General features: G+C 40.9%; 1 protein-coding gene across 3 annotated transcripts in view; it reads left to right on the top strand.

The window, feature by feature from the left end:
* Parg (poly(ADP-ribose) glycohydrolase) overlaps positions 1–21,271 on the top strand; it is a 104,657-nt gene extending 83,386 nt beyond the window's left edge. For all 3 annotated transcript variants that reach the window (XM_050140591.1, XM_050140593.1, XM_050140592.1), the window contains exons 16-18: positions 7,232–7,337; positions 18,702–18,830; positions 19,673–21,271. In XM_050140591.1, the coding sequence (XP_049996548.1) occupies positions 7,232–7,337; positions 18,702–18,830; positions 19,673–19,827 (390 nt within the window). In that variant the 3' untranslated portion in view covers positions 19,828–21,271. The remainder of the gene's footprint in view (positions 1–7,231; positions 7,338–18,701; positions 18,831–19,672) is intronic.
* Positions 21,272–25,871: the final 4,600 nt, after the last annotated feature.

Raw genomic sequence — 25,871 nt, 5'->3', positions numbered from 1 at the left:
CCACTGACCTAGATCTCAAGCCTTCAGATCCGCCTGCCTCTGCCTCTCGAGTGCTGGGATTAAAGGCGTGCTCCACCACCATCCGGCTGTACTTCCTTTTTATTGTTGATGCTTGTGTCAAAATTCATAAAATGTAGATCTTTCCCACACAAAAAAATAGTTAACAGATCTGATGCTCTAGACTGTCCACCTTATTCTAAGTCTTCATGACTTAGAATCTTCTCTGCCTTGCTGTCCTACAGTTATATGCCATGGTACCCCTTTCTGTTCTCAGAAACTTAGACTGCGTCGGTATACTCAGTGGATCTTCCCAGTGTTCCTTTCCATCTGATTTACTTTTAAAGGAAATGTAAGGTCATCTTCTAACATATTTATTAAATTACCACACAACAAGAAAAATACTGCAGATTTAATACAGCTGATCGACTTGTAAACTAATATTGAGAAAGCACCTGGTTCAGGGCCTGTCATGTGGGAGCCAATTGATAAATGTTTGTTACTTTTTCTTCCCCCTTTTGAGGCAGGGTTTTATTATAGTGCACACTGGCCTGAGTGTTGAGATTACAGGCTTGTGTCACTATACCTGAGTTAGATGTATGTTCTTTCATTGCTTACTATAGTCACAAAATTTGTCATTTCAACAAAATTGTTTCTCTCGCTGAAAAAGAGAAAAGCTACAAATAATTTTGTTAAATGTCATTGTCATCATATTTAAAAGAAATATTGTTATATTTTTATTCATTTATTTTATATGTGTGGTAGTCCTACACTGTATTGCCACAGTGTATTTGCAGAGGTTATAGAACAGCTTACAAGAGTCACTCCTCTCTTCCTGTTACATAGATTCCGGGGACTGACCTCACATTGTCAGTCTTGGTAGCAAGTACCTTTACCCACTGAGCCAACCTCACCAGCCCAACTAATACAGGGACCAGAAGGTGGCTCTGTGGGCACAGTGCTTGCAGCATGAAGCCTGAGTTTAGATCCCCAGTACCTACATAAGACCTTTATAAAAATTGACATGTGCCTGTAACCCCAGTGATGGGGAGACAGAGACTTGGATTCCTGGTGCTCAGCCATCTAACTAAAACAGCAAGCTCTACAGTTAGTTAACACCTTGTCTCAAAAAATAGGATGTATCAATAGAGGAATTCATCTAGCAGCACCTCAGGCCGCCACACACAGACTCTCACACATACACACTCATAAAAAAAAAAAAAAAAAGAAAAGAAACTATGGGCTTTCTAAATTAAGTTCTGTTCCTCATTGATTACACTTATATTTTAAACAGATCTATGAATTTTGACACAAGCATCAACAATCACATGAAAGGGAAGTACAGCCAGGTGGTGGTGGAGCATGCCTTTAATCCCAGCACTCGAGAGGCAGAGACAGGCAGATCTCTGTGAGTTCGAGACCAGCCTGTCTACAAGAGCTAGTTCTAGGACAGGCTCCAAAGCTACAGAGAAACCCTGTCTCGAAAAGCCAAAAAAAAGGGGGAGGAGGGGTTAAAGTTGGAGGAAATAATGTATTATATATCATTATGTTTTGTGAACTTATGTTTAGAACAAACATATTAGATCACTGTAGTGGTAATTTGCATAAGTCTTTTGCATCCGTTATGGAAGATAGGGTGGGAGAGTAGTGCATCTTTTAATCAAGCATCAAAGTCTGCAACCAGAATGCAGTGTGTCCGTCCTACCTCTCGCATCCCATTTGCCACTGGGTGTTGTTGAGCAGATGATCCCTGAAATAGAAACCTCTAGAATAGGGCACTCCACGCAGGCTCCACCTGTCCTGTTACACCTACATCAGGACCCGCAAGAAGAGCTGCTGCTCTGTGAAAAACAGTAATCAATCTCACTTTGTCCGGATGATACTGGGAAGGTATTTTTAATTCTGGAAGAGATCAGCTGGTTGACATTTTAGACACTGATGATGGAAAGATTTGTGACTCCAGCTTGTAAAAATGTCAGATATCTCTGCAAGGGAAGAATGAGATGCCAATGAGATGTTGTATGTGTCCTCATAGACTTGTTTAGGTGAGGTTACACTATGAATACATTTCCTGGAGCCTTCTGGGATAGAACTTGATTGCCACTGTTTCCTATTTTATTGATTCTTGTTGGGATCCATATTCAGAGTGGGATTATTACTAAATCAAAGCTTTCTAACAAAACTAATCAGTACTTTCTGCTGATATTTCTAAGAAGTTTAGTATCTGATCATTGATAATCTCAAAGTCTATGTCACATTCTTTTTTTAGAGTCTTAGTTTGAAATGTATCATTTAGAAAGCTTTCCTTTAGCTTTCTTAGTGTATAGAACCAAAAACCATGAAGATATCTGATCCATTTTTTTTTTATTATTTTACAAATAAGAAAACTGAACTCAACTGACTTCTTTCATTTTATATTCATTTAAAAGTAAGAGAAACTGGACTGGTAAGAAGTCTTGAGGTAAAGACACCGGCCACCAGTTCCAGTGGCCTGAGTTGGAGCCCTAGAGTCTACATGGTAGAATGAGGGAACTGATTTTCCCTGGTTGTTCCCGAACTCCACAGGCATACTTGGTGCTCACTGGCATGTACACATAGACAAAATAAATGAGAAGAATGAGAAGTAGGATAAACTGTCTGCTACCATATAGTTATTTCAAAGATGAAAAGCCATCCATAATTCTCCCTTTCTAACAGTTTTTTGTAGTACATCTTTCCACATAAAATGTGGTCATATAAATGTACCCAAAAATTACCTATAATCTCCTAGTTTATCATCTATTTCATCTGACTGTATTGGAATCTCTCATGTTTTCTTATCATCATAAAAAAATGTTTATAATTGTTCGGGTTGATAAGCTCTGGCTTAACAACTTTCCTAGTTCTAAATAGTTTACTGACTTTCCAGTTTGCTCTGTGATGTAACATACCAATCAGTGTCTTTATACACCTGGATAGTCAGAGCTTTACAGAGTGTATTATGACTGAGCAGAGAATGATTTTAAGGCTCTTTAGTAATATAACTTTGTTCTCTTTTCCAAAAAATTAAGTCTTTTTAAGAAACCACAGAATACTAAAAACCTCTATATCAACTGTTCATTAGTTTAGATTAAACTAGTATGATAGGTTAACTTCATATAAATAAGAAATTCTCCAGGAACAATAATTATTAATCTAGAGGAAAGTATATGTTTAGATGATAGTGAAACATAAAATGTGTCTGTAGACAGAAGTTTCTATCCTGCCCTGTCCTGTAGCCATTTAGTCCTAAAGAAAACACACAAGGCTTAGAATAATTATAAACTATTTGACCTTTTAGCTTAGGCTTATTACTAACTAGCTCTTACACTTAAATTAACCCGTAATTCTTATCTATGTTTAGCTACGTGGCTTGATATCTTTTCTCAGTACAGCATTCTTATTTTGCTTTCTCTGCATCTGGCTGGTGACTGACTCACTGCCTTTCTTCTTCCCAGAATTTTCTTAGTCTGCCCACCCCACCTATATTTCCTGCCTGGCTACTGGCCAATCAACATTTTATTAAACTAATACAAGTGATAAATCTTTACAGTGTACAAGAGCATTATTTCTCAACGTGTATCTACTTGTCAGAGTGCTTATGTGTCTGTGTACATGTTATTGTCGGACACTCCATGACCAGCTCTATTTGTCAACTCCCTGCTCTCTCACTTCTTCCTCACTTTCCTGTTTCCTCCCTCATCTCTGTCTTCACTCTTTCCTGATCAGTCTCTAGTCTCCTCCCTCATCTCTGTCTTCACTCTTCCCTGATCAGTCTCTAGTTTTTAATTCTAGGTGCCAGTATTTTTCTTTTACTTCTTTTTTGTTTTTAAGCCTCCCCTTTGGGGCCTTCAGGAATCCAAGGCTACCTTTCTCTTTTCCTCTCTCTTCCTTTCTTCATCTGATCTCATTCTAGCATATAGGTGTTCGTTGATTTCTTCTTAGTCTCTTCAGTATGAATGCTTTCCTCTTTTTGAGTAATTTATTAGGATGAGTAACTTTCTGTGTTGAAGCATATCAATCAGGAGACCAAAGGCTGTGCAAGGCTGGAGTTCAAGCTGGTTTTCTTTTCTCTGCCAGTTTCCTCACACACTGCAGCTTTGGTTGGGGGTGGAAAGTATTCACCAATATGGTGCTGTGGAGAACTCCTAACAACTTTCTGGAGTGAGGACTTGACAAATTCTGAGATTGCGTCCCTTTTTTTAATCTCTTTTTTTCACCAGTGTTAAGTTCTGTTTCTGCTGTGAAGGGTGAAAGAATTTCAACACTTCTGGGATTTGCTAACCTCCTAAAGAAGGGACACCCCTGGACAAACTATCTAAAGGGGTTCAGACATCTTACTTCAGTTTGCATTCCATCTCTGTTGGATTCTGCACCCATAGACTCAATAAAATACATATTGAAAACATTTTACTTCATCCATTCTGAACATGTATAGATTTTTTTATGTTATTACTTGTTAATTCATACATTTGTAGCAGCTGTTTGCAAAGCTAGACATGATTTAAACTCTAAAGAATGCTGGAGGATTGTGTAGGCCATATAATAGTGCGTAGTCTGGAACACAAGTGGACTTTGGCATCTTTGGTGGTAATCCTGTTACACTCCCCTAAAGGTTGCTGGGAGACTACTGTACTACTGGATTTACAAATGCTTGACTTCGCAAAGTGAAAGCATTTACATTTAATCATTCTAACCAGTCCTTTGTATACCAGTGTGTAATTCTAAATCATCTAGTTTCTATCTAATTGTTTTTCACAAGCTTTATCTGATAGTATTCGATAAAAATCATTAAATGCCTTTTAATTTCAGTTTCACAGTTTTTGTTGTGGCCATTTTTTTTCAAGAGTACTTTTCAAGAAAATACAATATTTTATGTTAGCTGTTACTTCTAATAATTTAAGTGTTTTAAACTCTCCATTGTTAAGTCTGGACATCACTAAACTAAGCTATTTTTGCTCATTGAAATGACTTAACCCCCAGTTATTTAGAGGCAGTTTTAGAGTTTCTAAGGCAGTGGCTATTAACCTGTGGATTGCAGCCTCTGGTGTTGAAAGACCCTTTCTCAGGAATCACCTAAGACCATCAGAAAGCACAGACATTTGCATTATGATTCATAACAGTAGCAAAATTAGTTAAGAATAGCTACAAAAATAATTTTATGGTTGGGGTTCACCACAACATGAGGAACTGTATTAAAGGGTCGTAGCATTAGGAAGGTTGAGAACCACTGTTATAAAGTCTGCCAGTCTAGACATGCTAGGTTCAAACCTCCATCTCCAGTACTCTAAAGAGACAGCTTTAGCTAGATGGTGGTGGTACCTGCCTTTAATCCCAGCACTCAGGAGCCAGAGATGGGGAGGATCTCTGTGAGTTCAAGGCCAGCCTGGTCTACAGAGAGATTGCCAGGACAGGCTCCAAAGCTACACAGAGAAACCCTGTCTTGAAAACAAAACTAAAGAGAAAGAGAGAGATTGTAGTGAAAAAAAAAATGTGTTAAATGTAGCCATGTTGGGAAGAGAAATAAATAAGGGTTTTGATACGAGGTTTAGCTTTAAATAGAGCAGGGGGGTTCCACTCATCATTGATCTATTATTGTCATTGCTCATCTGCCCTTCAGAGCTGTCCAATAAGTTGTTAGAAGTGTGCAAAATCTTCTGGGAGGCAAGTTCCTCCTCTAGCTGTAACTGGGCTTTAGCCCTTTCCTTCCTTCAGCATGAGATTCCTGGAGAAGTTGGAGGACTTTAGGGTCCATTGTTTGAATATTCTAATGGCCAAAGGGAGAAACACAAGTGTCTGTCTTTAGTGTTATCTCTCCTGCAGGATGATTATAGCGGGGAAGAGACTGAAACCACTCAGTAATAGAAGACAGAAACAAAAACTTGAGAGGCCCAGAACTCATCTTTGTTTAGGCATGTTAGGACAAAATGACAGGAAACAGTGGCAGTTCTTTTTATTCTGACAGGGTTGTTCTCCCTTGCATTCATGTAGTGAATGTCAGATTCTTCATCTTTGAAGAACCTGCTGAAAACAAATGGTGCTCTCTCATAATGTTGACCTGGAAGGGATTTCAAAGATTCAGTCCATCTGGTTATGTATGTAATCTGTGCGTTCTTCTATGGTCTCTGTACCTTGGTAGTGAATAACGTTTTAACAACAACGTATAGTTAATAACCATCAGGATTTATGGCCTCGAAGGAGCAGAAGGAATAGTCTTGTTAATCCGTCCAGACAGTGTGTAAGATACATTTTTTACCTTCATGGAGACTTAAGAGAGCGATTTACTGTATTTCTTCATACAGGCTTCACAGAAGCGACTCTCTTTATCCTTGCTTTTTCTCTTGGGACATTTGTCACAGAGCATTCTTTCAGTTGAAATGTTTTTGTCTTTGGTTGATACCTGAGACAACCTAGAGATTTGTTTTGTTAAGCTTCTACCTCATCCGAGGTAGGAAAACTGACATGACTGATAGCAAAGAAATAAAAAGCAGAAACTTAGAGACCTTAAACTAGGGTCTTCTTGTGTCCAAAATGAGCTTTTCAATTAGTTACTACTTTTCCAGCACCCTTAGGATACACGGTGCTTTGTGGGTTGGGGGGGGTACTGGAAAATTTTTAAGCTTAGAACAGAGCTGTGAAACTGGAGACTGGGACGGAGGGAGATTTAAAGGCCATTTTGTTCTCTTCTCGGAATATAAGAATCCCTTTTAAAGCTGTGGTCTTAGTCTAACCCCAGTCTTATTTAGCGGGATGTAGAAAGGCGGAACCTGTAAAACTGACTCTGATACTCCAAGGCCAGGGAAGCACTTAATTAACTCTGACTTCATAGTCGAAAGCACTGATAGAAGTCTACAGAAGTGTGGAATAAGGGCTTGTTGGGAGGTTTTGTTCCTGGTGCTTTGTCAAGGGGTTCTTGAAATCTGTCTAGTAGTCCCATTTCTACTTATTTCAGTTGGATAGAGCAACTACGACTTTTATTAGTGTGAGGGATTTGTTTTGCTCAACATCAAAACAGTTACATTAAAAAAATACTAGAATTTTTCACTTTACTGGCTTCCCCATCTTACTCCTTTTCTATTTTTCCCTTTTATTTTGGTCCTAAGAACAATGGGAATGAGAATAAACACTTGACAGTGGATGCTGATCGCAGCCCTTCCACGGTGGGTGCTGCTGGTGTCTGGTTGCTCATGGACTGTGGTATCTCTTTGTCCTGCAGGCTTACTGTGGATTTCTCCGTCCTGGAGTTCCTCCCGAGAATCTTTCTGCAGTGGCCACAGGAAACTGGGGCTGTGGTGCCTTTGGGGGTGATGCTCGATTAAAAGGTAAATCAGTCACTGTAGACAAAGGCAGCTGACTAGAGTAAGAGGGCTAGGGAGAGGAGTTAATCTGTCTCGGAAGCCCAATCTAGAGTTGTGTCACTGGAGACTATAAAAGTCTAAGGATGAAAAAGAATGTTTGGCATCGTCCTCTTTTTCTTGCTGTATTAGAAGGAATTCTTAGCTCTGGTTACTATTTCCATGCAGAGGTTGCTTATCTCTTTGGTCAACCAGATCCCGTAGTGTTTAGCTGCATTGTAGAATGGTCATGGGAAAGAAAACTGACAACTCTGAAGTTTCAAACCAAATGCCTGCCCGCTGCAGTGCTTTGTTCACTGGGGTGATGTGTATGGACATTGCTGTTCACTGAACTTCCTCACTCACTAGCCAGATGGACCATCTGCCATGCTGTGGGTACTGAGAATACAAGGTAAGTAAGATGTGGTCCTTCTTGACAGTCACAGCCCAGTATACAACAGGAAGGCAAGGGGAAATGTGAATGTGGGGGCTGAGGGGAGCTGCATGAGTAGCACAGACCAAGAGGCATTTGGATACCCACGAAGGATGAGACATCGCAGAACACTGTTGGCAAAGCTACTGGCCCTAGATTTGAAAGCATCAGATGTAGAAAGTAGTCGTGTCGTTAACTAAGGGTGCACACTACTCCATTTCATCCCAGCTGGATGTTCCACATTACAGTTCTGACACTTACTTTCCTGGAATGAGTACAGGTTAGGGCATCATCTTCTACATTCTGCCTTTATTCAGACTATAGCCATAGGCTGGGGTGGGGGTCCCAGGCTACCTGCACTTTGCCCCCTGATCCCTTCAAGTTTGAAAATTCACTGGAAAAACACACAGAATTGTTAAGTGCCATACTTTGAACAGAAAAGATACACTTAGGGTAAAGCCTGGGAGACAGTTGGGAACTTTGACAACTTAAATCAATGTGTTCAGCCGTAAAATTCTGTTCGCTTTTGGTGCTTAGAGTGGGTTTTCATCACATGGGCGTGCTGATTAAATCATTGCCCATATGGCTGGACTCGGTCTCTCTAGGGGGTTGGTGTCTTAGTGAAGATTTCTACTGCTGTGATAAAACACTGACCAAAAGCAACTTGGGAGGAAAGGTTTGTTTCAGCTTACACTTCCACATCTCAATCCATTGTTGAAGGAACTCAGGGTGGAAACTCAAGGCAAGAACCTGAGGCAGAGGCCACGGAGGGTTGCTGCTTCCTGGCTTGTTTCCCATGGTTTGCTCAGCCTGATTTCCTATAGCATCCAGCTGCTCAGGAGTGGTCCTGCCCACAATGAGCTAGACCCTCACTCATCAATCTTTTTTTTTTTTTAATGCCCAACAGGCTTGCCCATAGGCCAGTTCGGTGAAGGCTTTTTCTCAATTGAGGTTCCCTCTTTTCTTGACTCTAGCTTGCCTCAAATTGACAAAGAACTAATCAAGACAGTTGGGGTTATCTGAAGCATCTCATTAATACCACAAAGTACCTAAAGCAGTTCTTAGTGTCTTCTGTGCTTCCTCCAGGAACATAGTACTAAGAGCCAGCTGGGAATCGCCAGGAAGCAGTAGGAACAGTCATGGCAAACATAAGGAGTAGCTGGCCTTGACAGCCCAACTAGGCACAGATAAAACCCAGCTTATTAGGAAGGAGACAAGTGTGTCTGTCGCAGCAGAATCATCCCCACAATGAAAAGCTTATTTTCATAAAAGTGATAGTCACTGTTCTGAAACCCAGAAGAGTACCATCAAGTATATAAACATCACCAAACTCATTAGCAACATTTTGGTGGCCATCCATTTGAAAAGCTTTATGAGGGCGGTGGTGGCGCACACCATTAATCCCAGCACTTGGGAGGCAGAGGCAGGTGGATCTGTGAGGTCCAGGCCAGCCTGGTCTACAGGAAAAATTTTGAAAATATGAAAAAATTTGGTGTATCCATCTGACATGAGTGCATTCACACCATAATTTCATTCCATAGCCCCCTTTTTAAAACCTGCACTCTGATAGTTTTTAATACCAAAAAGTATAGACTTATTGTCAGTTATTTTAATGGTCCCACATTATTCTGTTCTGTGTACATATATGTCACAGATCAGAGATTCTCTACTCAGTACGATTGGTTTGTGCACAATTTTACTTTAAGTTGCACATAATTACCTTCTCAGGATAAATTTCCTCAAGTAAGATTACCTCCTAGAACATGTGCCCGTCATATTTTGATACTTGATGTAGCTTGTCCCTGAAGGTCTATAGGATGAACCTCAGGAAGGTGAGATGTATCAGTCTCCTGCTACTCTGAGTTAATTTTAGGTGTCCACGTTTTTGTGGTATTTTTCTAATACCCTTTCTTGTCCTCTCATTTCAAGTTCAAACACAAATTACCTGGCGTATTTTTCTGTTTGAAAATTGACAAAAGAAGGAATTCGTGAAATTTATTTTTTTTATTTTTTTGGTTTTTTCGAGACAGGGTTTCTCTATGGCTTTGGAGCCTGTCCTGGAACTAGCTCTGTAGACCAGGCTGGTCTCGAACTCACAGAGATCCGCCTGCCTCTGCCTCACGAGTGCTGGGATTAAAGGCGTGCGCCACCACCGCCCGGCCGTGAAATTTATTTTATGAAATTCTTTTTTTTTTAATATTTATTTATTTATTATGTATACAATATTCTGTCTTGTGTAAGCCTGAAGGCCAGAAGAGGGCGCCAGACCTCCTTACAGATGGTTTTGAGCCACCATGTGGTTGCTGGGAATTGAACTCAGGACCCTTGGAAGAACAGGCAATGCTCTTAACCACTGAGCCATCTCTCCAGCCCTTTATGAAATTCTTTATCCTTCTGAATTTATTTGAGGAAAACAGTTTTTCACTCTGGACTTATTGATCTTGTGACAGATACTTCTTTTTTCTGTTTTTCTCTTAAATAAAATGAATGACCAGATTCATGTCATCAATCCAGAAACCTGGTTTGCCATAAACCGTAGTCATTTGTGCTGGACAGTAGAAAGCTTTATAAACGTGTTCATCTATTTCCTTTTCTTTGTGGCTTAAAATCCTTTCTCTCACTGCAGCCTTGCTTGTCCCTCAGGGTAGTGTTCAGAGGTTTCTCTTGTGATTCATTTTCTCAGTTACTGAGATTCAGTCTTAGGAGTTATTCTCTCTCCCATGCACTTGCTTGAATGTCATTAGAATACTTGTCATTAGGCCCTGCAGTAGGATATTGGTCACCTACACCATGATTTTGTTCAGTGTTGTTTGCTTACCGTGCTGTGGAACAAACCCAGGGCTTTTTGCATGTTAGGCAAGTACTATATCACTACTTACACTTTGATTTTTATGAAATAAAATATTACACATTAAACCATTACAGAAATACATCTGCTGAAATGGAAAGTTGTTTTTGGAATATTCATACGCAGATGGAAAGTGAACAAACATACTATGTGAATCATTTTAAAAATTAAATTATGTATGTATATAAAACAGTGCACATATAATCTGTGGTTCTTTATGTTTATCTCTATATGTGCAATAACAAATAACCACAGTTTCCTCTAAGCGGTAATAGAGACATAACATATTTGCTTTTTGGTATGGGTTTTTTTTGTTATTGTTGTTATATGTATTATATTGGTTTTGTAAAAACAAAAACTTACCAGACATTTTATGGAGAATATAGGTGTATACAAATCCTTAAGCCTTTACATCTTTAATCAAAGCTAGAAGCAAGTATTTTTGAGGTATATGTTGCCTAATAATACACAAGTTTCACAGTTTACTGTCAAGCTTCTTAATATTAGCTTCTCTAATTGTACATTAGTATAATCTTTTATTTGTTTAGTCAGTGGGTTTTGTTTGTTTGTTTTTTGAGCCAAGGTTTTCCTGTGTACCCTAGCAGCATATCTTGAATTCACTGTGTAGCCCAGGCAGGTCTTGAACTAAGGATCTGGCCTCAGCTTCCAAGTGCTGATGTTACAGACATACTCCACCACACCTGATCTGTTGTGAAAAATATAATGAGAAGACTTTCATTTCTTAATTCATCCACTGTCATTTATTACAGCTGCTGCCCCAGGCAACCAGTGGCCTTAGGACTAGGAGAGCAGAAGGCTCTATGCTAACCCCCAGACGCAGCAGATAACCTACTGTACTGTGTCCCAGTAGTGATGCTGTATGCCCTCCTGACTGCTGGGGCCTGTTTTTTTTTTTTCTGGAAGACTCAGGAAAGAGCCTGTGAGTCTGAACTCCTCTGATGGTCCCTGGCTCACAGTGTTTCTTCAGGCATTCAGTAGAAAATAGGCTTCAAATCTCGAATCTGATCTTTTCCTAGGCTGAGGATATGTGATTTAATAGTACTCTCATTGTTGACTGAGGTTTCTGTACCCCCTGGTCTCACAGCCATTCAGTCCCAAAAAAAACACACAGAGGTCTATATTAATCATAAACCTGTTGGCCTAATAGCTCAGGCTTCTTATTAATTAATTCTTACATCTTAAGTTAGCCCATTATTCTTGTCTATGTTAGCCATGTGGCTTGGTACCTTTTTCAGCAAGGCATTCTTATCTTGCTTCCTCTGCAGCTGGGTGACAACTCCAGACTGACTTTTCCTCTTCCCAGAATTCTCCTGTTCTCGTTGCCCTGCCTCTACTTCCTGCCTGGCTACTAGCCAATCAGCATTTTATTAAACAAGTACAGGAAACAAATCTTTACAGGATAAAACCATTGTCCCACAGCATCTCGTGGTGCTGGACAACAGCAGGATGCCACAGCTGCCAGGCACTGCAGTCATGAGCAGTGACACCTGAAACTCCACGGTGCTGTGGCACTAGGCTAGGATGTTCAGTAGAGTGGATGAGTAAGTGCCTTTTAGGATGTTTTCAACAGAAATGAGTTTATTGAGACATAGGCCATCATAAGTAGGGTATAGTCAGTATCCTAAAGTGCCCCTAACCTTAGAGTGCCCACTTAGCTGTTACAATTTTGTTAAAGTTTTGGCCGATTTATTTGTCCCCACTTGTATGGTGTTCCTGTCTTTCACCAATGCTCTTTCAAAGGTAAAACAGTTTGTGTATTTTGTGTCATTAGTATATCTGGTCACACTTTCTAATTTTGTAGATTATTTGGTTTTTTATCTTTGTTGGATCTTGAAGTAGCTTTGTGTGTTTGCTTTATAAACCTTTTGTGACTTTTTGGTTTGATATAGGGTCTCAAAACCCTACCTGACCTGAAACTCACTGTGTGGAACAGGCTAGCCCAGAACTCACAGAGATCCACCTGCCTCTGTTAGATTATGTGCCACCATGCAGAACTCTTTTTGTTTTGGTTTGGTTTTGGTGTGGTTTTGTTGTTGTTGGTGGTGGTGGTGTGTTGTTGTTGTTGTTTGTTTGTTTTAATACCCCACTAGAACAGACTGAGAGGATTTCTGATAACAAATACTCTAGACATCTCTGAACATAATTATCTTTTAAAATGTTGTCTAAACATGAGGGCCACAAAAAGACCATTGCTAGAATGTTAGAGTATTCTTACTCAAGGAAGGCAGGAGAGAAATGAAGAGAGTTACCTGTTCACTGAGCCTGGGCTCCATATGATATTTCTAAGTAAATGTAAGTTTGTTTCTTCCTAGACTTAATGCATTAGAATTGAAGAATAAAGACATTTCTACTTTAAGAGTTTATTTTAGCGTCTCTGTGGGACTTAACTATTGCTGACATGTTGGCACCTGAAAAGATGCCTCTGAAGAGCATAGAACTTACCCATGCCTGAAGGATTCTGTCAATGAAACCCCCATCCTTCTGCTCTGTTTGCTTCATAACAAACGTGCTTGTGGTTTTTTTGTCAGTGTTTCCTTACGATTCCCTCCTAGTTTATTTTTTACTATCTCCATAAGGTATTTACTTGCCTCCTAAGAGATTATGCCATTGCTAGCTTACTATACTAAAGAGTGTCTTGATGCCATAGTCCTGTGCAGTTTCTTTTCTATCCCTGAGCCTTGCCTAGTAAGTGACTCACAAATAAGATGTGTGCCAGTGTTTCTGCACAGCTGTTTATTACCCAGCAGCCTCTGGGGACCTGTCTTTACTCTAAGACTCTGCACATTCTAAATGCTTATCTGTACCTGACTAGTTCCTTCCACCCCTTTCAGTCTCCACTTGAGTCTTAGCTACATCAGAGGATCCCATCTCCTCTACAAATGCTGTGTTGATAAGTGATAAAGTGAAGAAGAGAAGAATCCTGACTCTAATGGAGGCTATTTCTTCTACCAGAAAGGAGGGAAGGATCTTTCCATTTGACCATGGGCCTTTCTTTCCACCTAGAAAGGCTTATTAAATAACTTGTCTGCTGAAGCCCTCATGGAATTGGCCTTGTAAATGATTAGATCCTGGGATCAACTTCTCCGTCTCTGCCACACGTGTATTGGTTCCCTCCTGCAGGCAACTCAGCGTGGTAGTCACATTCTCTAGTTTTCATCAGGTTGTGTCTACACGGCAGGAACTAGAACTAAATAGTTACAGACTTAATAAGCAGTGCAGTTGAATAGCCCAAGATTTAAGAAAAAAAAATCCCATAGAAATACTCTAATCAGACCAACTTGGATACTCTTCCACTCATGAAGTGAACATACCCAGTATATTGTTCATTAGCTGAGATTTCCAGTGGGTCTCTTCTTGACATATTAAATGAAAGATTGATGAGATACAAAAACTTGGTATACATTTATTTGCTTTTTGACTATCCTTATGTCCATTTAAATAAAACCTTAATAATGTCTTTATTAATTTCTTTGCTATTTTAGAATCGAGATGGCTAAACTCAAGACAGTCATGAAGGGACATACATGTCTCTAATCCCAGTACTCGAGCAGCTATGGCCTGTGAATCAGTAAGCCTAGACTACATAGAAGACTTTGTCTTAAAACACAAACAACAACAAAAAGCCAACCTCCAGAAAAATTAGTAATCAAGAATGGTAATGAGATAGTGTCAGTGAGTCATTTTCTGCCAGGCTATGGTTAACTTGACCTGAAAACCCTTTAACTGAGGGTTGTGGAAATTATGGTGTAAACATCAGAAAGATGAATCCTGAAAGCAGATTGTAGAGCAGGTCACCTCGCTTTGTCGTCTCAGGTTCCTTTGTACTTTGCTCCCTCTGTGGGAATAGACCACACTTCTTTTTCTGTCTCAGTTTCCCCTGAGTAAGAGTACATGTAACATTCTTGCATTGCTCTTTTTGTGGCCCATTGTTTTATATGATAGTGCAAGGTCAAGGATGAGTGGAGTGTTTGTTATCAGTTATAAGAGATACTACTGGGTTTCTGGGTCTGGAAATGGCTTGCACACTGTTTCATGGTCTTAAGTTGAAGGTGATAGATCAGTTAGGTGTGAGAACCATTGCATTGTCTCTTTGTGTTTGCATAGCTACTCTTGTAACCCTCCTCATAAAACTGGGAAGCCACGGTTGGTAGACAGACTCACAAAGGAACACAGCAGGGATATGTTAGGACTGGTGAAGTTGTCTCCCTCCAAAGACATTATCATTATATTTTTATTGTGAGGTAAGGTGATATATTGAGTGTATTCTGTGTTCTAGGAGATGTACTAGGTGTATTATTGGGTCATCAGACTTGGCAATAAGTTAGTCATTTGTTGTAAAAGCCCACAACAACCTATTAGGAAGACTTTTTGTTTTTATAGGTGACATACTAAGGCATAGAGAGAGGGTAGTAAGCTTGACATCACACAGCTATCAATTTACCAGTTCCGTATTCTAACCGGATTTAAGACCAGTGTTTACACTTTTTATTTAATCTGCATTGGATTTGAATCTAAATATGAGAGCTGACATTTGTGATGGTTAACCTAGATTAATCTGAGTCACCTTGATGGGATTTAGGGTCCCCATGGAAACCTCTAGGCATATCTATTTGGGGTTTCTAGTTGAGGTCAATTAAGGTGGAAAACCCACCCTAAATATGGGCAGTACTGTTCAGTACCCACTGGCCAGGGTGCTGGGCTGACTACAAAGGAGAGCAGCTGAGCATACAGAGTGACCAGCCGCTCCCCTGCCTTCCCTACTGTGATGGGCTCGCTGTACTGTCAACCTGGGAGTCTTTCTGTCCTTCAGTTGCTTTTGTTAGGTGTCTTATGCCAGAGAGGAAACTGCTACAGCACTGCAGGTAGAGTGGCGAGCTTGAAGAAAGCCTGTTTGAAGCAGTAGACTGTAGAGGTGGGACTTAGTGATGTCTGTAGGAAGATGGCTGGTAAGGCGAGACTAAGCACAGTAGTAGCCAGGGACAGGAAGGCTCAGGAGGTAAGAGGTGGTCTACAAGAGTGCTTTTTGGTAAACACCATATGTGTCTTGGGGTTTAACAAGCAGAGCTGGAGACTGTCAGAGCAGCCAAGGGTGTGAGCTCAGAAGACTGAGTTCAGTAGGAAGGCGTGGGCAGTACTTCCACACTGTCCTATTTGAACCTTCTCGCCAGAATACACTCAGAATGCAAATAAGCAGGTTAAGGAAACCTTGTGTCTGACCTATGGTGAAGTCTGCTTGATATCATGCAGAATGATTTTGTGTTGCAGCTTGGAAAAAGTGGCATGGGTAAGGCATGGGGTTTGAGTCAGAGTACAAGGTACAAATCTCAGCTCTGCTGCATTCTTTCTAGGGGTCTTTGGACATTCTTAGCCTTTTTCAAAATGACAATAATACTGATTATCTTGTTCTATTTCTGTAAAAATTAAATGAGCTTATCCTTAGTAGACTTCATCTGCTATATGCTCCATATAAGTAGGAGCATACCACTGATACTACATGTGATAGCCTCAGACACCACCTAAGGACCAGTTTATTATCTCACACCCTCCAGTGAGACAGGGTCTCTCTCTACAGCACTGGCTGTCTAGGAACTTGCTCTGCAGACCAGGCTGGCCTTGAACCTAAGGACCACCTGACTCTCCCTTCCTAGTGCTGGGATTAAAGGTGTGTACCTCCACACCTGGCCCTATCTTACCCATATTTGCTTGGTTCATTTGCTGTAACCGGATGCAGTAAATGACTTTTTAAGCTTATTCATATTTGTGTTTTCCTCATGGTATAACATGGTTGCCAAAAAGAAAATTAAAACCAAGCTCCCTTGGTTAATTTAAGTGATTATTTTGGCACCTATGTTGTATGCTTGAGCTAGAATTATAAGCTTTTATAACAGACTTGGCATCTGTCCCTATATCCCATTAAATTTATTCTCATCTAACTTCTAATGCAAGAGAGTTCGCTTAAATCATGATGTTTAATTCTAGAGGTTTGCAAAGACCTTAGAGATGCCATAGACAGCGGGTGCAGTAGATAGTGCCATTTAAAATACTGGAGAGATGGTTTAGTGGTTAAGAGCACTGACTGCTCTTCCAAAGGACCACAAGTTCAATTCCCAGCACTCACATAGCAGCTTACAACTATCTATAACTCCAGTTCCAGAGGCTCCGACTCTCTCATGCAGACATACATGCAGGCAACACTAAATGCACATTAAACAATGAAAAGATTTAAAATACTTTGTCAATGACTTAATGATGTATTTGAGATTAATTTATCTTCCTGGAAATTTCATTTGTGTAGTTACAGTCTTAACATCTGATACAGGCAGGAAAATTATAACAGTAATTAGAGAATCCTAACTGAGAGTTTCTAAGAATCATTTAGTTCAACTTCTTTGTGTAACTGAGAAAACAAGGCCAAGAGAGCCACACCAAAGTGGCTGAGTACAGCTGGCAGAGGTGGGGACTGACATGGATGCCTGTCTGGTCCAGCATATGTCTGCTCAATAGGATGACTAGAACAGAGGCAGGTGTGCGGTCAAGACCGACTGATGGGCCCTTTCCTAGAATGTTAAGCCAGCTTTTCATTCTCTCTAAAAAGGAAAACATGGTCTATTTTGGTAGAGGAAGATGACAATTCATTAGTTTTCATTTTTTATATGTACTTTAAGGTTAATTAGGAACCTTTTAAAACTGGGCCTTCTGAAGCTTTAATGTATGTATAAGTTGGCTGAGCAATTTTAATTAAAACTTGAAATTAATTACTTTCAACATTATAAGATTAATGAAACCTAGTCATGGTGTCTCCAGGTTGTAGATGCTCAGTAAATATGGTTTAAAAAGCAGGACAGGATTTGGATGGTGTTTTAGAACCTCACATGCCTTGGCAAAAATAATAGCAGTAGGCATAGTAGCACACTGTTCTAATCCCAGCACTCATGCAAGTCACTGAGGCAGAGGATTGTGAGTTCAAGGCCTGCCTGAACCTACAAAGTAAGACCTTACTTTTTAAAAAGATAAAAATAGCACACTCATTTATAATTTTAATTAATTATGTGTGTGTGCATACACTACATGTAGAGGACAGAGAACAACTTGTGGGAATCCCGTTTTTATTTCTACCATCTGGGCAGGGATTGAATTCAGACTGTTAGGCTTGGCAGCAACTGCATTTACCTAGTGGACCATTTGAGCATAGTTAATGTTTCTCCTCTTCCTTAAATATAGCAGATTTGTAGCCTTGATTGAGGTATTAGCTCTCAGTTGTTTTTTTGTTCTAATGCACCAGGGGCTACTCATTTCAGCATCTTCAGGAACACTCTGTCGCTGTGGTGGGACAGATGGATGTGAGTGCTGGAGGGATGCAGGTGGTGTGAGTGAGTGCTGGAGGGATGCGGGGTGGTGTGAGTGAGTGCTGGAGGGATGCAGGTGGTGTGAGTGAGTGCTGGAGGGATGCGGGTGGTGTGAGTGAGTGCTGGAGGGATGCAGGTGGTGTGAGTGAGTGCTGGAGGGATGCGGGTGGTGTGAGTGAGTGCTGAAGGGATGCGGGTGGTGTGAGTGAGTGCTGGAGGGATGCGGGTGGTGTGAGTGAGTGCTGAAGGGATGCAGGATGCTTAGCCTGTATGGGAAGAGCCTGTAACAGTCGGTGACTTCATCAGAACCTTCCAAGTGGGACTGTGATGCAAAAGACCAGTGAGTGTGTAGTGACAAAAGTATTAAATTGTGCAAAAAGAAAAAAATTCAAGATTAATAGAAGTAATTATAAATACTACCTTTATGCCTTGGTTTGCTGCTTCAAGTGTTTTTTTTTTTTTTTTTTTTTTTTTTTTATGGTCCAAAGAAGATAACTGCAGTTGAATGTTATTCTCAAAGCATACTTAGGAGTCATAATTTGTGTTATCTTGTGTTCACTGCACCTGAGAACATATGCATTGGGTTTGTAAATCCTTAATCCAGGATAAATCTGTGCCATACCAGCTTCTGTAGCTGGTTCAAAGAGTTACTGGTATATTGATAGGAAGCGCCATGACATAACTGCCTGTTCTTTTTGCTGCAGCCTTAATACAGATACTGGCAGCTGCTGCTGCTGAACGTGATGTGGTTTATTTCACCTTTGGGGATGCAGAATTGATGAGAGACATTTACAACATGCACACTTTCCTTACTGAGAAGAAACTGAATGTTGGTGAGTAGGAGATAGTCTTGACACTTAGTATCTAGATGGATGAGTACTGTCCAGGGGAACACTTGAATAGAACTAAGTCATAGTAAGAAAGGTCTGCCTGGAGCTGGGGAAGTAGCAGAGCACTTAGGCAGGTTCTGCAGAGCTTTTGTTTTGTTTCCTGGAAGAGTTTCAGTTGTGATATTGACTTAAGTTTGTCATCTTAGAGTGAGGTCTCTAGCCAGGCATGATAGTATGTGCCTAGAATCCCAGCCAACTGAAAGGATCATTAGTTCCAGGCCAATCTGGAATAATAGGATAATAGCGAGCCCTGTCACGTAAATATATATATATTAGAAAACTAGAATCAATGTCCATTTTTACTTTTATTTATAGAAAAATCTAAAAGGGAATATGAGGGTATACATAGTGCATAAAAACACATATTCGAGGAAGGGATGGAAGGGGGAGGAGGAGGGGGGAAATAAATTCAAACCTGACAGTCCTCAGTCTGTCAAATTTATGAGAATGCAGTGTGCTCATCAAGTATGTTGCTCCTCTGGGAGCTGGGTGTGTAACTGGGGTTGCAGTGAACTCTATAGAGAATGCATGGACAACGGATCATGAACAGCCTATAATCATAGCCTAAGCTCCTTAGAGTGCTTTTTAAATGTTAAAGTTTATGTCCAGGAAAGCCTTCTAGGCATTAGAAATTCATACTATATTCTTAGAAGCCAAATCTAAGCTTGTACTATTTAAGCTAAGTTAAAATAGCTGTGTGTTTGTTTGTTTAATTGACTTTTTGTTTTTGAAGTTTTCCCATCAATATAACTTAATATGCAAATTGTTCTGGCCTTTCACTCTAGGAAAAGTGTATAAATTGTTACTACGATACTACAATGAAGAATGCAGAAACTGTTCCACTCCTGGACCAGACATGAAGCTTTATTCTTTCATATATCATGCTGTTGAGTCAAGTGCAGAGACCACTGAGCAACCAGGACAAAAGACAGGGACCTGAGGAACCAAGTAAATAGGACCTTCCTCTCCCCTCTCAGAGACTTCCTGTTTGAACTGACATAAGCTGGTATAAATGTGTATATAATCCACATTTGTAATCAAGGATGCACCCCTTCTCTGTATGAGTTGTCATTTGTACATCTGAGCCCCTTTCGACTTGCTGACATGGGCTTAGATGTTTTCTTCCATTATCTTCTCCTTCAGTCCTTATTCTTTGACTTTTCTTTATTTTGCCAATCAGATTTCTTGTGAAATCCCATGAAAGGTTGCACTCAGCTTTGAGGTCACTTCCTTGTCTGATCTTCCCCAGGCTGCTTTGGTGGCTAGCAGATGCCATTGCACCTGGAGGAAGCTCAAACCTGGGACTCAGGTGGAGACGGCTCAGAGTTCCTGGGAGCCTTGCATTGTCTATATTTTGAATTTTGAAAATTAAGAGTTGATGTTTTTCTTATGTTACTTAATGTCAGGATCTTAGGCTAAATCTGTTTTTTATTTAAGACAGACTAATTTCCGGTTACTCTTTTGAAACATCATCCCTATAGCAATGGTTTATTCGTCCCTTTCCCCAGCTCCATTTTTTCGCACTATTTTAGAAGCTAATCAAGAGGAAAGAAGCTGTAGAATCAAAGTCTTCCTCATACAGTGTAAAGAAACCAGGTTCAGGAGAGTCACGGGGTTTTTGTTGGTTTTTCTTTTGCAATTAGGATCAATGTTTGTTCTGTGGCACTTACGGCTTATTGATGTAACCAAAGGTTGGGGACTGGAAACTTCATGCTGATTTGTACATATTGAAGTTTCTCTGGCAGTAAAGCTTAGAGTTAATACGTTTTCATTAATAAATCATTTGTCAAAAAAATCTCATATCACCTATATTTTATTTATCCCTATAAACATGTGCTTCTTAATTGTGTCTATGGGAGCACATAAGATCCAACAGCTGAAGGGGGGGTCAACTAGATTCGGACTTTATCAGAGCTCTGTTCAAAATGTGTTATTCAGATTTGTATTTTTAAAACCACCAACGGGGTAAATGGTAACTGATGTTTTTGTGAGGTTAATTTGGAAACCAAAGCCAGTCTCGCGTTAACTGGTTACAGTTTAATGACAAAAACACTTTTCTGGATTTCCTACGTAGTCTTAAACTGTTGGGTTCCGGTGTGCAGTCTGGCTGTCGGACTGGCCCAGTTGAAGTCAATCCTGTTTCTAAGAAGCTCTTGTTCCATGCTCTGAACTCCTTTGCCGTCACTGGTAGGAACGTGGGGCCTGGGCCAGCGTCTCGGCTCTGTCCTTTGTGGAGAGATTGGGAGGATAGCAGGCGCATGAAGGCCACCACTCGTCATTGACGAAGCTCTTTACTGCAGCAACTAAGACTGTTTGATCAGTTCCCAAATGTAGAGGATTCTGGACATCCCCAGTGATACTAAATAAAATCTCTTTCCCTTGCAGCTGTTCTGTGTTTTCCTGAGGACTTGTGGATGTATTTCATTTCCTTCCTTTTCCATTCTCACACCTTTCCCTCTTAGGCAGTCAGATGATAAGGAAGCTGTAGATCAGGATAAAAGGCCACCCACCCAGCCTAGTACCCCCGAGTGCAGAAGCTGAGACACAGCTTTAGTGCTGTGCAGGGTTAGCACAGCACTCTAGAGCTGCCTCCTGTGGAGATGCAGGACGTGGCCATCTATGGCTGCCTTTTGTGGGGTGCCAGGAATTAAGGCTGATAAGTGTGTATCGGTGTGTTGATGTCGGCGTGTCCTGATGAGTGTGTATCAGTGTATGTTGATGTCGGCGTGTCCTGATGAGCACAGGTTAATGAAGCTGAGCAGACTGAGGAGGGGTGTCATGCAGAGAACACTATCACTCTATCCTTGAAGAGCCTCTGCCTTTTAAAGGGGGAGGGGTATAATTAGCATCCTTGTCTATTGTGTTTAATGGCACCTTCTTATTCTCTTTCATGTAGCATTTGTTGTTTTATTTCATATTGTTGACTCTTCTTTAATTTACCAAGTTTGGAAATCTTAAATTTTTAATAAAGATCATTTTAAATTTCTAACCCACTTAAGAAAGCAATGTGTAGTAACAGGTAGGGCATCAAATCGAGAGAATTGAGTTAACAGTTTAAACTTGTCTCTGAGTCTCTTACCTCATTGAGCTGGCAAATGAACTAGTAACCTGCCGGGAACTAAGCATAAAGCCGTCAGTCTGGTGTCTAGCATCTGCCAGTTGCTCTACACAGTGTAGCGCACTCCGCTAGTGCGCTAGCGGATGTGACGCCAGCTCCACCTTTAGGAGTTCATTATGAAAGGGCAAAGGACCTCACCCCCATCTCCAACCAGGGCCAGAAAAAAAGGCCCCAGGCTTCAAGAAATCTGCCCCCTATAGAATTCCAGAAAGCAGCCCACCTCACCTCATGCCCTGAAACCGGAGGTCACAAAAACAGGCAGTTTCTTGGGTCTAACAAAGCTATGCCCTGCCCTTCCCTAAGAACTACAGAAACCCTTCTCAGCTGTACATGGTGTGTTCTCCTGGACCCTCAAGTACCAAGTCACAGGATTTGGAGGCATCAGCATCTCAAGCCAATCAGAGTTTGCTCTTGTCATTTTGAGGTTAAACTGAGTCTGTTTTTTCATTTTTCCCCACTGACATCTTTCTTACAAAGAAGACCTGCCCCATCACCCCTACTGAGGGTGGAACTTGGCAAGGTAGGTGCTCGAGCACTGAGTTTGTGCCCTGCACCCTCCAGATGCAACCGGGTCAGTCTCCCAACAGAGGTCCTTGGTGTTTCATTCTATGCCTACCCAAACACCTAAGGCTCCTTTTAGAAAGTGGGTTCGGTGTGCCCCATTTCAGTCAGGGCATATTACATGACTTCAGACATGCGATTTTTCACTGGTGCCATGAGGATTGTACCCCTAAAGTTTTGATTTGGGACCCATTCAGATATGGAATTTTCCAATGAAGGATGCTGAAACTAAACAGTTTATGCTTTGCCGTGGATGTATTTACACTTGCTGGAACAGTTCCATCTGTAACTTGAAGAGGAAATGTAACGAAGCCCGGTGTTTACAGTAGCAGACAGATATTTATCTCTCATATGTAATGGTCTAGAAACCAAATGTCCAGTCCCACTCCAGAATATACTTAAAAGGTTGGGCTGTGGTAGAACTGAGAGTTTCTTGAAACCTTAACTAAAAGTGAGGTCTGTGTAGATTCTTACCTGCTTCCTTCCCCTTCTCTAGTATCTGTAACTTTACTCGTGACTTCCTGATGCAAAGAAAGGCCTGGTCTGATGTGGGAGTGTCATATATCAATCTGTTGATTTCATTGGTTAATTAAATAAAGAAACTGCTTGCCCTGATAGGTTAAAACATAGGTGGGAGGAGTAAACAGGAGGAAGAGGAAGTGAGGTAAGACTCCTCAGACTGACGCGAGATAGCTCTGCTCTCAGAGACACACGCGATGAAGCTCAGACCCAGGATGGACGTAGGCTAGAATCTTCCCGGTAAGCACACCTTGGGGTGCTTACACACATTATTAGAAATGGGCTAGTCCAGGTGCGAGAGTTAGCCGAGAAGAGGCTGGATATAATGGGCAAGCAGTGTTTAAAAGAATACAATTTGTGTGTTGTTATTTCGGGCGTGAGCTAGTAGGCGGCCGGGGTGCTGGGGACACAGCCCCGCCGCTCCTTATTTCAACACTGGTCTAGTATATTATTTTAAAGAGAAAGCTCAACAAAGCCTGAACTCTGAAGCCTGTAGACACCACCCACCGCTCACTTTCTGTGTGTGTGTGTGTGTGTGTGTGTGTGTGTGTGTGTGTGTGTGTGTTGGAAGTGGGAACAACACGGAGAGACAAAAGTCCAGTTGTTGCTAGAATAGGAGCCCACAATAATCCGTGCACTTTGGAGGGAAGAAACATTCCAGTGTGAGACTCATTAGACCAAACTGCTCAAAGCCATTTCCCATCACAGTCCACTGCCTATAGCAAAGTTCCTGTTCCCTAGATGCCACAAGAATCTTTGGAGCCAAAGGTGGCAGATTTCCCAAACTGGGCAGAGGAGCTGCATATTTTTATCTAATGACTGTTTCTATTTTGTTTTATTTTATTTATTTATGTTTATTTTACATGCATGATTAATGTGTTATGAAGATTCTAAATTTGGGGAACAGGGGAGGTCTACTTAGGAGTTTTTATAAGGACAGTGTATGAAATTCCAGCTCCCTTTTGCCGTGGCCTTCTTTTCCCTCCAGTAATTATTCACTGTCTGAGATTTTGTGGACATGTGTCATTTCACACATGACAAGCATTCTAGGTACATTTGTTTTTCTTCCATGTTAGGCTTTTGAAGTCACATTGCCTAGCGTTTAATCCCTTGTAATTTTCATACCTATAAGAGAGCTTGAGTCAGGGACCGTGGCCTGGGCCATCCACAAATTCATAGGTACTAATAGCTTTCTTGGGGCCAGCTGTTGTATTCTGCTCAGGAGAAGCAAAGACGAGTGACTTGTGTCTATATTCAGCTCTAAGTTGAGGCAGAGTGAGACTAAATGACCTGAAACCCACAAATGACATTTTATTTTTACGGCCTTATTCCAGTTGAACCCGTTGAATCTCTTTGCTATCAGTTTGAAAATTACATAGGAGCCCAGCAGACCTCTGCTTTGAAGAGTTGTGTAGCAAATGATCTCAGACATCACGTGAGGCCGGCTGTCTGGACGCCTCAGCAGGCTCACATCCTGCCTTCAGTGGGCCCTGAACGCCAAGGAAGCCGCTCTGAGGACAGAAAGGTACTGAGGAAGACAGAAGGCACGTGGCCGGAGGGAGGGAAGGTGTCTGCTGGGAGTGGAGTGACAGTGGGGCACAGGGAGCTGTACAACAACAGCTCAGTTGTTTTTAAAAATGCCCGAATGCACCCTACTACATTGTGTGCTAATTAAGTATCTAGTTTTTAAAAGTAATTTTCTACTGGGAATGCTCGTTTCCCTGGAGTGGGTCCAAACACCCTGGATAAAGGTTAAGCTTCTTTTGCTTTAGCAGGATTTACATCATCTCATTTGGTCTAAACAGAATGAATTTCATCATTAAAAGGTGAAAATTAACAGATGAAGTTCATGTAATAGCACAGTATTCAAATTGTGAGGGTCTGGGGGCTAGAAGGTACTGGGGGGGTCACCCTAGATGAAAAGATAGACCAGCATGACAGATGTCTTCTGTTAAGGTTGTAAGAACACACTAGAAGCTGGGATGTAAAGTTTCAGTGTGCCGATCAAAGCATGTTTTCTAGAGCTGGCAGCCTCAGCTGTACTCTGCTCTTGTCTTGAGCATGTGTGAAGACAGAATTCATTCCCGTGAACCAGTCATCCTTTTTTCTCCATATTCCAGCATCTCTAATGTCAGGATATTTTTAAAAGTTTACAGTGCTTTTTCTTAATGATAAGATTAAGGGAGTCTTTTATAGTTTATAATCCAGGGAATCTCATTTGTGAGGAACTGTGGTAATCTTAGTGGCGACCATATGCCGGTCACTTAAGCTCTGGGTACTATAAGTGTAAGTGAGCAATGGAGCCCCCGTTAGCAAGGTTATGCTCTAGAGAGAATGCAGATGCTCACTAGTATCATAAAGTTCTGCCTGTAACTTAGACTAGGTAGTTAGGAAATTATGTTTTTTAAAAGAATTTTATACATACATTAAAACTAGAAAAATGAACTTCAGTATATCACCCCTCTTTATTAAATTAATTTTCAACAATTAATTTGTACCTTTTACCTTCACTATATTCCAACCCATTACCTACCTCTGAATTATGAAGTTCACCCAAGACATTTCATCTGTAACCAGTATATCTTAAAAAGATGTACCCACGATATCATACACACACACACTGAAATAATAGGGAAGGACTTCTAATTCTAAAGGGTAGCATTAGTAGTGGACATACTTTCCAATGTCCCTGATAAGTACAAATAAGGCCATGGTCATTATAGTAAAGCAACAACAACACAACTGGATGACTGAGAAATAGCAGAAGAAAAGGGAAGACTAACTAG

This window comes from Alexandromys fortis, unplaced genomic scaffold (genome assembly GCF_014885135.2).
Source record: "Alexandromys fortis isolate MF-2015 unplaced genomic scaffold, M_Fortis_MF-2015_v1.1 scaffold_46, whole genome shotgun sequence".
NCBI classification, from domain to species: Eukaryota; Metazoa; Chordata; class Mammalia; order Rodentia; family Cricetidae; genus Alexandromys; species Alexandromys fortis.
Note: the sequence above shows the minus strand (reverse complement) of the source record. Positions and strands in the feature narration are given on the sequence as shown.